This window comes from Pygocentrus nattereri, chromosome 8, assembly GCF_015220715.1.
Source record: "Pygocentrus nattereri isolate fPygNat1 chromosome 8, fPygNat1.pri, whole genome shotgun sequence".
Classification (NCBI taxonomy): domain Eukaryota; kingdom Metazoa; phylum Chordata; class Actinopteri; order Characiformes; family Serrasalmidae; genus Pygocentrus; species Pygocentrus nattereri.
In genome coordinates this window covers 3,187,501-3,203,948 of record NC_051218.1, presented here as the reverse complement: position 1 = coordinate 3,203,948, position 16,448 = coordinate 3,187,501, and the positions used below count along the sequence as shown (strand labels likewise).

The window sequence follows — 16,448 nt, the reverse complement described above, 5'->3', positions numbered from 1 at the left end:
GAACGGTCACAGTGCGGTTGCTCAGGTCTGGTTGCATGTTTGTTGACTCAGACACTCTTTCATAGCGTTCAACACCCACACGTGTTTTATTTAGATTTCATTTTGTTAAAAAAAAAAAAAAAAATCAGGCTTTGTAAGTCACATGATTTACACTTGCGCTGGTGAGAGACTGCAGCCGGTTTCATTTCGGGCTAAATATGTTAAGCGAAACATGAACAAACTGGTCTGAAAGTCGTGCTGGTAGATTAAATCTTAATGACTTGTGCTCTCTTTGTTTTCTGAAGGTGGCCATAATTGCAGGAAACTTTGAGCTGGCAGAGTTCATAAAGAACCACAAAGACGCTGATATTGGTAAGTCAGAGCGCTTTGCTCCTTTCTCATGAATACTCTCACTCGGCTCTTCACTTCTGCACAGGGATGTAGGAGGTGGAGATGCTGAGGGGGCTGCAGCACCCTCAGATCTCAAGATTGTTTAAGCGCAACTGCTAAAAAATCATGGAAAACATAAAAGGACTGCATGTAAAATACTTTGAGTGTGGTGAAGTCCTATGTCTGCTTGTTTGAAGGGTGGATTTTTTGTTTATATAGCTTAGGAATCTGCAGTAGTGGTGCACTTTTTATGTTTAACACATGTTTAGCATCTACAGCGAATCGTTTCCCTCACCGCATTGCTTGATCACTTTGGGGGCGTCGCTAAAACCCACGCAGGTTTAAGTGTCCAGTGTATACAGAGAAGCAGCCTAAAATGACTTAAACTTACAGAAAGTACGGAATGTAATAATGACCGGTGTTTTGAATGCATTTATTTAGTGCATTGGTGTGATATCTCAGATGGCATGACTATGGGCGTGACACTAGGGGTGGGCAATATGACACTGTTTTATTGTTATTATGATTAATTTAGTTTTTTTTTTGTAATAAACAGCATAACTAACTACGTGATTCATTAAAAAGAGACCGTAAGAAGAAAAACTGTCACTGGGGCAGGACCCCTCTTGTCACTGGGGTGGTCCCCTCAAGGGTTCGTCTCAGTACCTTCAGTCAGGAATCATAACTGAACCATAATCCACTGAAATGATGTGTTCTAAGCTGTACTGACTCCACACGCCTCGCCTCGCCTCGCCTCGCCTCCAGGCTTTTATTCTACTGCTCTGATTTAAATCATTCGGTTATGAAAAGGAACAAATACCAACTTTTCACCTGGAGGAACTGATTTACACAGTTGGACACTAAAGCCACTGTAGTACCTTTGAGGAAGCATTTACACTGTTTGTACCTTGATGAACGAAAAACGTTCCTGCACAGAACCTTCATTTCTAAATATCTAGAACTTTAATTTAAGTGCAGTGTGTGAAATGTTGAATATGGTTTTGATAGTTTTTAAAATGACACTACTAGCACTAAATATCACAATTTGTATTGTATGTCGTAAAGATGTTCCTAAGTATTGTGATATACCGTTTTTTCTATATTGCCCACCCCTACAGTGCATCCGGAAAGTATTCACAGCGCTTCACTTTTTCCACATTTTGTTTTGTTACAGCCTTATTCCAAATTTAATTATATTAATCTTTTTCCTCAAAATTCTACACAAAATACCCCATTGTGACCATGTGAAAAAAGTTTTCTCGAGAGTTTTGAAAATGTATTAAAATTAAAAAACAAAGAAATCATATTTACATAAGTATTCACAGCCTTTGCCATGAAGCTCAAAATTGAGCTCAGGTGCATCCTGTTTCCACTGATCATCCTTGAGATGTTTCTACAGCTTAAATGGAGTCCACCTGTGGTTGATTGGACATGATTTGGAAAGGCACACACCTGTCTATATAAGGTCCCACAGTTGACTGCATGTCAGAGCGCAAACACCAAGCATGAAGTCAAAGGAATTGTCTGTAGACCTCCGAGACAAAATTGTCTCGAGGCACAAATCTGGGGAAGGATACAGAAAAATTACTGCTGCGTTGAAGGTCCCAATGAGCACAGTGGCCTCCATCATTCGTAAATGGAAGAAGTTCGGAACCACCAGGACTCTTCCTAGAGCTGGCCGGCCGTCTAAATTGAGCGATCGGGGGAGAAGGGCCTTGGTCAGGGAGGTGACCAAGAACCCAATGATCACTCTGTCAGAGCTCCAGCGTTCCTCCGTGGAGAGAGGAGAACCTTGCAGAAGGACAACCATCTCTGCAGCAATCCACCAATCAGGCCTATATGGCAGAGTGGCCAGGCGAAAGCCACTCCTTAGTAAAAGGCACAAGGCAGCCCGTCTGGAATTTGCAAAAAGGCACCTGAAGGACTCTCAGACCATGAGAAACAAAATTCTCTGGTCTGATGAGACAAAGATTGAACTCTTTGGTGTGAATGCCAGGCGTCATGTTTGGAGGAAACCAGGCACTGCTCATCACGAGGCCAATACCATCCCTACAGTCAAGCATGGTGGTGGCAGCATCATGCTATGGGGATGTTTCTCAGCAGCAGGAACTGGCAGACTAGTCAGGATAGAGGGAAAGATGAATGCCGCAATGTACAGAGACATCCTGGATAAAAACCTGCTCCAGAGCGCTCTTGACCTCAGACTGGGGCGACGGTTCATTTTTCAGCAGGACAACGATCCGAAGCACACAGCCAAGATCTCAAAGCAGTGGCTTCAGGACCACTCTGTGAATGTCCTGGAGTGGCCCAGCCAGAGCCCAGACTTGAATCCGATTGAACATCTCTGGAGAGATCTGAAAATGGCTGTGCACAGACGTCTCCCATCCAACCTGATGGAGCTTCAGAGGTACTGCAAAGAAGAATGGGCAAAACTGCCTAAAGATAGGTGTGCCAAGCTTGTGGCATCATATTCAAAAAGACTTGAGGCTGTAGTTGCTGCCAAAGGTGGTTCTACAAAGTATTAAGCAAAGGCTGTGAATACTTATGTAAATATGATTTCTTTGTTTTTTAATTTTAATAAATTTTCAAAACTCTCGAGAAAACGTTTTTCACATGGTCACAATGGGGTATTTTGTGTAGAATTTAGAGGAAAAAGATTAATTTAATTCAATTTGGAATAAGGCTGTAACAAAACAAAATGTGGAAAAAGTGAAGCGCTGTGAATACTTTCCGGATGCACTGTATGTGACAGTTGCTACCCCACACCAGCAATCTGATTGGATGCCAGTCAGCTAATTTGCATAAAGTTCATCCAGAATAAGAGCAGAGTAAGGAAGGCGTGCCTCAGTGGTTTGATGTGTCACTTATTTGTGTATATTGCCATCTCTCATTATATCCTGTTATGACACGTTCTGTTTGATGTACGTCATATAAAAAAGTTTAAATGAAAGCACAACAGACAAATCGGTTTGCATATGCAAATGATTATTAAAGATACAGCCTCGCTTCTGCTCTGCCTCCTCTCGTAAAATGTAGAGACGGAGCGTGTGGTCGTGGTGGGAGGGGTGGGATTTAGAAAAGGGGCAGCGGGCAGTTTTGCCTGATCATGCATATTCATAAGTCTTTGCATTGTTAATGAGTAATGAGTCTTAATGCCATTTGTACTGCTTCCTTGTGCTTAATCATAATGCATAAGGATGTTCAAAGCTGATACCACATAGAAAAAGGACTTGGATCTGATTGGAGAGCAGGGCAGGGGGGCGAATCAGGGCATCTCTGTTTAAATCATACGATGAGAAAAGATCGTGTCATGTATTAAACACACTCAGGTCATTCTGTCTGCCAGGACCACCCGGGCCTGTGTTCTAAAACCGACCACTGATGAAAGGCTAGGGGACGACAAAACTGATTCACACTGAGAAGGCCGGATAAGGAGAATGTGGTCTCAAAGCCTCTGTCAGCGCTTTTACAGCCAGTCAATTTGACTACAATAGACATTATTGCATCCCACATTTAGGTCTGGGTATAATTCAAATGGTCTATTGATGCTCTTTTGAGGTGTTGAAAAGGAGTTTAAAAGCATTGAATTTGATTAAAATTGTGCATCAAATCTGAAACAGTGCCAAAAAGTGCCATAAAGAAATGAAAACAGAAAAAAGGACTAATAATAGAGGAATAATTTGTTATAGTCTTGGGGCTTTGTGGCTTAGCAATGTAACAGTGCATATACACCAATCAGGCATAACATTATGACTAGAGGATGACCAACACAACCTGCGCAGCAGCAGATGAGCTGTCGTCTCTGACTTTACATCTACAAGGTGGACAGACAAGGTAGGAGTGGACTGTGAGTGGACACAGTGTTTAAAAAAACTCCAGCAGCACTGCTGTGTCTGATCCTCTCATACCAGCACAACACACGCTGACACACCACCAGCACGTCAGTGTTACTGCAGTGCTGAGAATGATCCACCGCCCAAATAGTACCTGCTCTGTGAGGGTCCATGGGGGTCCTGACCACTGAAGAACAGGGTAACAGAGTATCAGAGAAACAGATGGACTACAGTCTGTAACTGTAGAACTACAGAGTGCAGCTATACAGTAAGTGGAGCTGATAAAGTGGACAGTGAGCGTAGAAACGAGGAGGTGGTCATGATCTTAGGCCTGATCAGTGTAGTATATTGCAATGTACAACTGTCAGGAATGTTGAATTTGCTTTTTAAGTTTTAATAATGTCTGCTCTTGATCTTCGCTGCTACGCTGCATCATATATGTTTCATTTCGTTTAACTGCCTCTCGCTGATGAAGTGTTCTTTTTCAAATGATTGTTTTCTTGCAGCTTATATTCGTGATACTTTGCGTACGACCCTTTCATCTAGACGTGGTCTTTTCTGTCAATGTCTGCGCCTTAAGTGAATCGAACGATTATGCGTAATTAGCGTTATGTTTAGGATTTTAATGAGATGATGAATAATTACTCTTGGACGATACTTTCCATTCCCATAACCCATAACACATGTAGCAGATGTCAGTGTTAATTTATCGAGAGTAAAATGAAGCAGCATATTTTTCTGACAGCCTGAGCCGCCTGCTGAGGAATTTACCCCAGATTGAACACGCTCCTTTCAGCTAATAGAACGCATAATCAACCGCCTCATTAAATCAGGAGCGTGCATGACAAATTGAATTAATCATTAGACATCATTAGACACTCCGGAATACGAGAAATGAGACTTTCTTCACATCTTTTGAAGGACCTTGAAGGGTAATTCCACCCTTTTTTACAAGATTGCTGTGTAATACAGTCACACAGATGTAAACAAAGGCTTTCAGAGCGATTTGACACAAAATGTTTCACTATAGAGTGAAACTATAGAGAAAGTCAGAGTTCTTTACCGTGGTGGTGAACCAGGTGTTGTGATATCCACAACACAAATATGGCCATTTTATTTCCTATTGGAAACCACCAGTGAATCAGTGAGTTTTTATATGTAATGTAGGTAAAATTGTCTTTTATGTTTGTTTTTTTTGGTAGAGGTCTGCGTAGGACAGTCACGCTCCTGCAAGATTTCATCCCTCTTTTGCAGAAAATTGGACTCATTTGTCCCGCTCCCGCCTGCAACCGGAACATTGTCCCGCTCCCGCCCTCGCAGTTCCATCAAGGCAAACTGACATCCAAAAATTGGACATAATCTACTCAGAAATACACTCTTCTCTGCTGAAATAACTCAGCAGTTCAGTCTCTCTGTGAACTCATCAAATCTCTGATATTCCCAGTAAATACAAAGCAGGAATTAACCTCTTATTCTCCAGGGCATATTTTGGTTTTGGCAGGGTATATTTTATATTTCGGCAAATTATTTAGTAAATAAATGCCAATTTTATTTTGTTTGTTTCATTTTTTTGTAAAAGCCTCTCAAATTAACAAAGTGTTTTATGATCTCCACACATCACTACATGCTCACAATTTACTGCTGAAAGCCAAAAATCTGCACCGCTCTTTGTGTTGTTCTCTAAAAGTGATGCTTCCAGAGCAGATCACTGAAGAGACGCCGTCTGTTTATAGTTTAGAGCCCAGATTTGGGGAAAAACGGGTCGACTTTCAGTAGAAAAACAAAGTTCAGCTTCTTTTATTATAAGGGTTTAAAATGACATCACCGTCTATTAGACTGGAGAGAAGAGCTACAGCCTCACACGACGCCCAGCTTCTGAATGGAGCTTATGGAGTATGAACGTTATGAAGAACATGACCAAGTGCGGTTTGGACCTCTGGTGGTCTGAGTGGTTATTTTTTGTGTTTTGTTGTGTAGCTGCAACCATCGGATTTTCAAGTTTCACATGATTGGTTGTTTCTCAACTCTTTAGATTGACTTCGTTCACTTTAATTGTTTTACTGTTATCATGTTATATATGATTTAGTGGTCTTTCTACTTTATTTAGGCTATTGATTGATTTACATTATTTCTCTGCATGCATGCTTGGGTCTGCTCCCGCCTACTGTGGGCTGGTTTCCCGCCCGCTCCCACGCAAAACACAAGATATTATAATGGGTTTTGCAGGCCCCACAGGAATCCGCGGGAGTATGGACCTCTATTATAGACCAAACTATTATAAGCCGAAGTGTCAGGCATTAGGCAATGTATTCATAACCATTTCAGGTAATAACTTTCTGTGAGGGAGCTTTTAAAGTCATTAAACTCTTCAGACGTCTGGTTCCTATCATCACCACTGGCGTTTGTTTAGAATAGAGCATGTTATATCCAAACAGTCTGACTTTGCTAATATCTTAACCATATAATATGCAGAAGTTTTGAACAACCACTTTAAGGAAATGCACATGCTGTATTTACAGTTGATGCGAAAGTTTGGGCACTCCAGTCAAACGATAAGATTTTGATGAGTTAAAAATAAGTGAACACATCCTCCAAACTTCTGCACATATTAATGTACAATTATTATTTATTTGCTAAATTTAACATGGATTCATTCATCTTCATTATTATTATTAATTCTTAATAATAATTAATAATAATCATAATTAATTCTTCATTAATTCATCTAAATCACTGATCCTCCTGGGTCACACTGGAGCCTATCCCAGTGCTCAATGTGCTGAAGGCAGGAAACACTCTGGACAGGTTGCCAGTCCAATACAGTAACACACACACACACACACACACACACACACACACACACACACACACACACACACACACACACACACACACACACACAGCTAGGGGCAATTTAGCATCTCCAAATCATCTGAATATCTTTGGACTTTGAGAGGAAACCCACGCAGACACGGGGAGAGCATACAAACTCCACACACAGAGGACCCTGGTCACCTAGCTGGGGAACTGAACCCAGGCCCTTCTTGCTGCGAGGTGACAGCGCCACCCACTGCCCCCCTGAATTGAACACTTTAGGGGGAAAGAAAATATGTGGCATTTGCAAAAGTTATGGGACATTTTATATTCAATCTTTTATTTTTTTTCCAATCCTTTAAACTCAGCAAATAAACAGAAATTCTGCACACGAATGTCATGTTTATGTTTTTTTCTATGTAGAGGAGGGGTTCACTTACTTTCACTTAGAAAAGCATCACAACGTAATTTAACTGGGGATGTTTAGGCTTTGCCATTCGGTTGTAGATCCTGTTATGACGTCATTTCTTGCTCATGCTGAAGCAGAAGTGGCTTTTTTGGCAGCTTCAGCTGAAACTACTTTATGCCAATTTCTTTTGTAACAAGTGCTGTGCAAGTTACGTAGACACGAGTGGATCTATGCGTTCCGGTGGTGGCATATAATGACAGGGGTTTCTTGACTGTTGCATTACAGTGATGCACAAAGCTTTCTCTGTCTTTCTCAGCAACATAGGCAGCCTGTGATGGGAGCGCTCTGTCGTTGTCAGCAGACTCCTGTTTTTTTGCCCTGAAGGGTGCGTTTCTAATATGATGCATGTCGTCACTGAGCTTACCCTATAGATGCTTTCCACAGCTGAGCCTGAACGCACATCTAGAGAGAGAGCGGCACTCTGTGGATCTGACCTACATAAGCCAGAGACTGTTCGGGAACGAGGCACACTCAATATGAACAGTATTCATACAATTTAATCGCTCTTATTTAGGGCAAAATCAGTGCTGAGCTCCTGTACTGGAGTCAATTTGGGATCAGAATATATTAGAAAAGTGTCACATTCCTGACAAGTTTTTTTGTCCCCTCCCAGTCAGCTGTCCTGTTTTTTTCCCTGTTTCTCTCCCTCTCTCTCTCTCTCTCTCTCTCTCTCTCTCTCTCTCTCTCTCGCTGTCTCTCTCTCTCTCTCTCTCTCTCTCTCTCTCCCTCTCTCTCTCTCTCTCTCCCTCTCGACATGTAACACACGAGTGCTCGCACAGCCTGACAACTTAAAAACAGCAACACCGATCACTCTGTTGGCTTTGTTTCACTGGTGATGTGTTTGTTCTGAAAAAACATGTTTATTTAGCCCTGCATGACGTTAGTGCTGGGCGTAGGCCTGCCGCAGTTATTATATAATCTAATCACAATTACTTAAACTGACCGCAATCATTTTTCACAGGTTTTAGCTTACACAGTTCTGTGTTTACATTACAACAGAAAGTGAATGAAGTAAAATTTTATCATTTAGGTTGAGACAAATGATAGAGGGCAGCAGTGAGTGATGTTTGTTTATGTGATGTGTGTTAATAACGCCTTTAGAGGGCAGCGGTGAGTGATGTTTGTTTATGTGATGTGTGTTAATAACGCCTTTAGAGGGCAGCAGTGAGTGATGTTTGTTTATGTGATGTGTGTTAATAACGCCTTTAGAGGGCGGCAGTGAGTGATGTTTGTTTATGTGATGTGTGTTAATAACGCCTTTAGAGGGCGGCAGTGAGTGATGTTTGTTTATGTGATGTGTGTTAATAACGCCTTTAGAGGGCAGCAGTGAGTGATGTTTGTTTATGTGATGTGTGTTAATAAGGCCTTTAGAGGGCGGCAGTGAGTGATGTTTGTTTATGTGATGTGTGTTAATAACGCCTTTAGAGGGCAGCGGTGAGTGATGTTTGTTTATGTGCTGTGTGTTAATAACGCCCTTAGAGGGCAGCGGTGAGTGATGTTTGTTTATGTGATGTGTGTTAATAACGCCTTTAGAGGGCAGCGGTGAGTGATGTTTGTTTATGTGCTGTGTGTTAATAACGCCCTTAGAGGGCAGCGGTGAGTGATGTTTGTTTATGTGATGTGTGTTAATAACGCCTTTAGAGGGCAGCAGTGAGTGATGTTTGTTTATGTGATGTGTGTTAATAATGCCTTTAGAGGGCGGCAGTGAGTGATGTTTGTTTATGTGATGTGTGTTAATAACACCTTTAGAGGGCGGCGGTGAGTGATGTTTGTTTATGTGATGTGTGTTAATAAGGCCTTTAGAGGGCAGCTGTGAGTGATGTTTGTTTATGTGATGTGTGTTAATAACGCCTTTAGAGGGCAGCAGTGAGTGATGTTTGTTTATGTGATGTGTGTTAATAACGCCTTTAGAGGGCAGCAGTGAGTGATGTTTGTTTATGTGATGTGTGTTAATAACGCCTTTAGAGGACGGCGGTGAGTGATGTTTGTTTATGTGATGTGTGTTAATAAGGCCTTTAGAGGGCAGCAGTGAGTGATGTTTGTTTATGTGATGTGTGTTAATAAGGCCTTTAGAGGGCAGCAGTGAGTGATGTTTGTTTATGTGATGTGTGTTAATAACACCTTTAGAGGGCGGCGGTGAGTGATGTTTGTTTATGTGATGTGTGTTAATAACGCCTTTAGAGGGCGGCGGTGAGTGATGTTTGTTTATGTGATGTGTGTTAATAAGGCCTTTAGAGGGCGGCGGTGAGTGATGTTTGTTTATGTGATGTGTGTTAATGACGCCTTTAGAGGGCAGCGGTGAGTGATGTTTGTTTATGTGATGTGTGTTAATAACGCCTTTAGAGGGCGGCGGTGAGTGATGTTTGTTTATGTGCTGTGTGTTAATAACGCCCTTAGAGGGCAGCAGTGAGTGATGTTTGTTTATGTGATGTGTGTTAATAACGCCTTTAGAGGACGGCGGTGAGTGATGTTTGTTTATGTGATGTGTGTTAATGACGCCTTTAGAGGGCAGCGGTGAGTGATGTTTGTTTATGTGATGTGTGTTAATAAGGCCTTTAGAGGGCAGCAGTGAGTGATGTTTGTTTATGTGATGTGTGTTAATAACGCCTTTAGAGGACGGCGGTGAGTGATGTTTGTTTATGTGATGTGTGTTAATGACGCCTTTAGAGGGCAGCAGTGAGTGATGTTTGTTTATGTGATGTGTGTTAATAACGCCTTTAGAGGACGGCGGTGAGTGATGTTTGTTTATGTGATGTGTGTTAATGACGCCTTTAGAGGGCAGCAGTGAGTGATGTTTGTTTATGTGATGTGTGTTAATAACACCTTTAGAGGGCAGCGGTGAGTGATGTTTGTTTATGTGATGTGTGTTAATAAGGCCTTTAGAGGGCAGCTGTGAGTGATGTTTGTTTATGTGATGTGTGTTAATAACGCCTTTAGAGGGCAGCAGTGAGTGATGTTTGTTTATGTGATGTGTGTTAATAACGCCTTTAGAGGGCAGCAGTGAGTGATGTTTGTTTATGTGATGTGTGTTAATAACGCCTTTAGAGGACGGCGGTGAGTGATGTTTGTTTATGTGATGTGTGTTAATAAGGCCTTTAGAGGGCAGCAGTGAGTGATGTTTGTTTATGTGATGTGTGTTAATAAGGCCTTTAGAGGGCAGCAGTGAGTGATGTTTGTTTATGTGATGTGTGTTAATAACACCTTTAGAGGGCGGCGGTGAGTGATGTTTGTTTATGTGATGTGTGTTAATAACGCCTTTAGAGGGCGGCGGTGAGTGATGTTTGTTTATGTGATGTGTGTTAATAACGCCTTTAGAGGGCGGCGGTGAGTGATGTTTGTTTATGTGATGTGTGTTAATGACGCCTTTAGAGGGCAGCGGTGAGTGATGTTTGTTTATGTGATGTGTGTTAATAACGCCTTTAGAGGGCGGCGGTGAGTGATGTTTGTTTATGTGCTGTGTGTTAATAACGCCCTTAGAGGGCAGCAGTGAGTGATGTTTGTTTATGTGATGTGTGTTAATAACGCCTTTAGAGGACGGCGGTGAGTGATGTTTGTTTATGTGATGTGTGTTAATGACGCCTTTAGAGGGCAGCGGTGAGTGATGTTTGTTTATGTGATGTGTGTTAATAAGGCCTTTAGAGGGCAGCAGTGAGTGATGTTTGTTTATGTGATGTGTGTTAATAACGCCTTTAGAGGACGGCGGTGAGTGATGTTTGTTTATGTGATGTGTGTTAATGACGCCTTTAGAGGGCAGCAGTGAGTGATGTTTGTTTATGTGATGTGTGTTAATAACGCCTTTAGAGGACGGCGGTGAGTGATGTTTGTTTATGTGATGTGTGTTAATGACGCCTTTAGAGGGCAGCAGTGAGTGATGTTTGTTTATGTGATGTGTGTTAATAACACCTTTAGAGGGCAGCGGTGAGTGATGTTTGTTTATGTGATGTGTGTTAATAACACCTTTAGAGGGCAGCGGTGAGTGATGTTTGTTTATGTGATGTGTGTTAATAACGCCTTTAGAGGGCAGCAGTGAGTGATGTTTGTTTATGTGATGTGTGTTAATAACGCCTTTAGAGGGCAGCAGTGAGTGATGTTTGTTTATATGATGTGTGTTAATAACACCTTTAGAGGGCAGCGGTGAGTGATGTTTGTTTATGTGATGTGTGTTAATAACGCCCTTAGAGGGCAGCAGTGAGTGATGTTTGTTTATGTGATGTGTGTTAATAACGCCTTTAGAGGGCAGCAGTGAGTGATGTTTGTTCATGTGATGTGTGTTAATAACGCCTTTAGAGGGCAGCGGTGAGTGATGTTTGTTTATGTGATGTGTGTTAATAACGCCCTTAGAGGGCGGCAGTGAGTGATGTTTGTTTATGTGATGTGTGTTAATAACGCCTTTAGAGGGCAGCGGTGAGTGATGTTTGTTTATGTGATGTGTGTTAATAACGCCTTTAGAGGGCGGCAGTGAGTGATGTTTGTTTATGTGATGTGTGTTAATAACACCTTTAGAGGGCAGCAGTGAGTGATGTTTGTTTATGTGATGTGTGTTAATAACGCCTTTAGAGGGCAGCAGTGAGTGATGTTTGTTTATGTGATGTGTGTTAATAACGCCTTTAGAGGGCAGCGGTGAGTGATGTTTGTTTATGTGCTGTGTGTTAATAACACCTTTAGAGGGCAGTAGTGAGTGATGTTTGTTTATGTGATGTGTGTTAATAACGCCATTAGAGGGCAGCAGTGAGTGATGTTTGTTTATGTGATGTGTGTTAATAACGCCCTTAGAGGGCAGCGGTGAGTGATGTTTGTTTATGTGATGTGTGTTAATAACGCCTTTAGAGGGCGGCAGTGAGTGATGTTTGTTTATGTGATGTGTGTTAATAAGGCCTTTAGAGGGCAGCGGTGAGTGATGTTTGTTTATGTGATGTGTGTTAATAACGCCTTTAGAGGGCGGCGGTGAGTGATGTTTGTTTATGTGATGTGTGTTAATAAGGCCTTTAGAGGGCGGCAGTGAGTGATGTTTGTTTATGTGATGTGTGTTAATAAGGCCTTTAGAGGGCAGCAGTGAGTGATGTTTGTTTATGTGCTGTGTGTTAATAACGCCTTTAGAGGGCAGCAGTGAGTGATGTTTGTTTATGTGATGTGTGTTAATAACACCTTTAGAGGGCGGCGGTGAGTGATGTTTGTTTATGTGATGTGTGTTAATGACGCCTTTAGAGGGCAGCGGTGAGTGATGTTTGTTTATGTGATGTGTGTTAATAACGCCTTTAGAGGGCAGCGGTGAGTGATGTTTGTTTATGTGCTGTGTGTTAATAACGCCTTTAGAGGGCAGCGGTGAGTGATGTTTGTTTATGTGATGTGTGTTAATGACGCCTTTAGAGGGCAGCGGTGAGTGATGTTTGTTTATGTGATGTGTGTTAATAACGCCTTTAGAGGGCAGCGGTGAGTGATGTTTGTTTATGTGATGTGTGTTAATGACGCCTTTAGAGGGCAGCGGTGAGTGATGTTTGTTTATGTGATGTGTGTTAATAACGCCTTTAGAGGGCAGCGGTGAGTGATGTTTGTTTATGTGATGTGTGTTAATAAGGCCTTTAGAGGGCAGCAGTGAGTGATGTTTGTTTATGTGATGTGTGTTAATAAGGCCTTTAGAGGGCAGCAGTGAGTGATGTTTGTTTATGTGATGTGTGTTAATAACGCCTTTAGAGGGCAGCAGTGAGTGATGTTTGTTTATGTGATGTGTGTTAATAAGGCCTTTAGAGGGCAGCAGTGAGTGATGTTTGTTTATGTGATGTGTGTTAATAACACCTTTAGAGGGCGGCGGTGAGTGATGTTTGTTTATGTGATGTGTGTTAATAACGCCTTTAGAGGGCGGCGGTGAGTGATGTTTGTTTATGTGATGTGTGTTAATAAGGCCTTTAGAGGGCGGCGGTGAGTGATGTTTGTTTATGTGATGTGTGTTAATGACGCCTTTAGAGGGCAGCGGTGAGTGATGTTTGTTTATGTGATGTGTGTTAATAACGCCTTTAGAGGGCGGCGGTGAGTGATGTTTGTTTATGTGATGTGTGTTAATAACGCCATTAGAGGGCAGCGGTGAGTGATGTTTGTTTATGTGCTGTGTGTTAATAACGCCCTTAGAGGGCAGCGGTGAGTGATGTTTGTTTATGTGCTGTGTGTTAATAACGCCCTTAGAGGGCAGCGGTGAGTGATGTTTGTTTATGTGATGTGTGTTAATAAGGCCTTTAGAGGGCAGCAGTGAGTGATGTTTGTTTATGTGATGTGTGTTAATAACGCCTTTAGAGGACGGCGGTGAGTGATGTTTGTTTATGTGATGTGTGTTAATGACTCCTTTAGAGGGCAGCGGTGAGTGATGTTTGTTTATGTGATGTGTGTTAATAAGGCCTTTAGAGGGCAGCAGTGAGTGATGTTTGTTTATGTGATGTGTGTTAATAACGCCTTTAGAGGACGGCGGTGAGTGATGTTTGTTTATGTGATGTGTGTTAATGACGCCTTTAGAGGGCAGCAGTGAGTGATGTTTGTTTATGTGATGTGTGTTAATAACACCTTTAGAGGGCAGCGGTGAGTGATGTTTGTTTATGTGATGTGTGTTAATAACGCCTTTAGAGGGCAGCGGTGAGTGATGTTTGTTTATGTGATGTGTGTTAATAACACCTTTAGAGGGCAGCGGTGAGTGATGTTTGTTTATGTGATGTGTGTTAATAACGCCTTTAGAGGGCAGCAGTGAGTGATGTTTGTTTATGTGATGTGTGTTAATAACACCTTTAGAGGGCAGCAGTGAGTGATGTTTGTTTATGTGATGTGTGTTAATAACACCTTTAGAGGGCAGCGGTGAGTGATGTTTGTTTATGTGATGTGTGTTAATAACGCCCTTAGAGGGCAGCAGTGAGTGATGTTTGTTTATGTGATGTGTGTTAATAACGCCTTTAGAGGGCAGCAGTGAGTGATGTTTGTTCATGTGATGTGTGTTAATAACGCCTTTAGAGGGCAGCGGTGAGTGATGTTTGTTTATGTGATGTGTGTTAATAACGCCCTTAGAGGGCGGCAGTGAGTGATGTTTGTTTATGTGATGTGTGTTAATAACGCCTTTAGAGGGCAGCGGTGAGTGATGTTTGTTTATGTGATGTGTGTTAATAACGCCTTTAGAGGGCGGCAGTGAGTGATGTTTGTTTATGTGATGTGTGTTAATAACACCTTTAGAGGGCAGCAGTGAGTGATGTTTGTTTATGTGATGTGTGTTAATAACTCCTTTAGAGGGCAGCAGTGAGTGATGTTTGTTTATGTGATGTGTGTTAATAACGCCTTTAGAGGGCAGCGGTGAGTGATGTTTGTTTATGTGCTGTGTGTTAATAACACCTTTAGAGGGCAGTAGTGAGTAATGTTTGTTTATGTGATGTGTGTTAATAACGCCATTAGAGGGCAGCGGTGAGTGATGTTTGTTTATGTGATGTGTGTTAATAACGCCCTTAGAGGGCAGCGGTGAGTGATGTTTGTTTATGTGATGTGTGTTAATAACGCCTTTAGAGGGCGGCAGTGAGTGATGTTTGTTTATGTGATGTGTGTTAATAAGGCCTTTAGAGGGCAGCGGTGAGTGATGTTTGTTTATGTGATGTGTGTTAATAACGCCTTTAGAGGGCGGCGGTGAGTGATGTTTGTTTATGTGATGTGTGTTAATAAGGCCTTTAGAGGGCGGCAGTGAGTGATGTTTGTTTATGTGATGTGTGTTAATAAGGCCTTTAGAGGGCAGCAGTGAGTGATGTTTGTTTATGTGATGTGTGTTAATAACGCCTTTAGAGGGCAGCAGTGAGTGATGTTTGTTTATGTGATGTGTGTTAATAACACCTTTAGAGGGCGGCGGTGAGTGATGTTTGTTTATGTGATGTGTGTTAATGACGCCTTTAGAGGGCAGCGGTGAGTGATGTTTGTTTATGTGATGTGTGTTAATAACGCCTTTAGAGGGCAGCGGTGAGTGATGTTTGTTTATGTGCTGTGTGTTAATAACGCCTTTAGAGGGCAGCGGTGAGTGATGTTTGTTTATGTGATGTGTGTTAATGACGCCTTTAGAGGGCAGCGGTGAGTGATGTTTGTTTATGTGATGTGTGTTAATAACGCCTTTAGAGGGCAGCGGTGAGTGATGTTTGTTTATGTGATGTGTGTTAATAACGCCTTTAGAGGGCGGCGGTGAGTGATGTTTGTTTATGTGATGTGTGTTAATAAGGCCTTTAGAGGGCGGCGGTGAGTGATGTTTGTTTATGTGATGTGTGTTAATGACGCCTTTAGAGGGCAGCGGTGAGTGATGTTTGTTTATGTGATGTGTGTTAATAACGCCTTTAGAGGGCGGCGGTGAGTGATGTTTGTTTATGTGATGTGTGTTAATAACGCCATTAAAGGGCAGCGGTGAGTGATGTTTGTTCATGTGCTGTGTGTTAATAACGCCCTTAGAGGGCAGCGGTGAGTGATGTTTGTTTATGTGCTGTGTGTTAATAACGCCCTTAGAGGGCAGCGGTGAGTGATGTTTGTTTATGTGATGTGTGTTAATAAGGCCTTTAGAGGGCAGCAGTGAGTGATGTTTGTTTATGTGATGTGTGTTAATAACGCCTTTAGAGGACGGCGGTGAGTGATGTTTGTTTATGTGATGTGTGTTAATGACGCCTTTAGAGGGCAGCGGTGAGTGATGTTTGTTTATGTGATGTGTGTTAATAACGCCTTTAGAGGACGGCGGTGAGTGATGTTTGTTTATGTGATGTGTGTTAATAAGGCCTTTAGAGGGCGGCGGTGAGTGATGTTTGTTTATGTGATGTGTGTTAATAAGGCCTTTAGAGGGCGGCAGTGAGTGATGTTTGTTTATGTGATGTGTGTTAATAACGCCTTTAGAGGGCAGCAGTGAGTGATGTTTGTTTATGTGATGTGTGTTAATAACGCCTTTAGAGGACGGCGGTGAGTGATGTTTGTTTATGTGA

At 42.0% G+C, this 16,448-nt stretch overlaps 1 protein-coding gene across 4 annotated transcripts in view; it reads left to right on the top strand.

The window, feature by feature from the left end:
• The window catches only part of shank2b (SH3 and multiple ankyrin repeat domains 2b), a 219,615-nt gene that overhangs the window by 67,641 nt on the left and 135,526 nt on the right, over positions 1-16,448 (top strand). For all 4 annotated transcript variants that reach the window (XM_037540580.1, XM_037540579.1, XM_037540578.1 and 1 more), the window contains one exon: positions 285-351. In XM_037540580.1, coding sequence (XP_037396477.1) covers positions 285-351 — 67 coding nt within the window. The remainder of the gene's footprint in view (positions 1-284; positions 352-16,448) is intronic.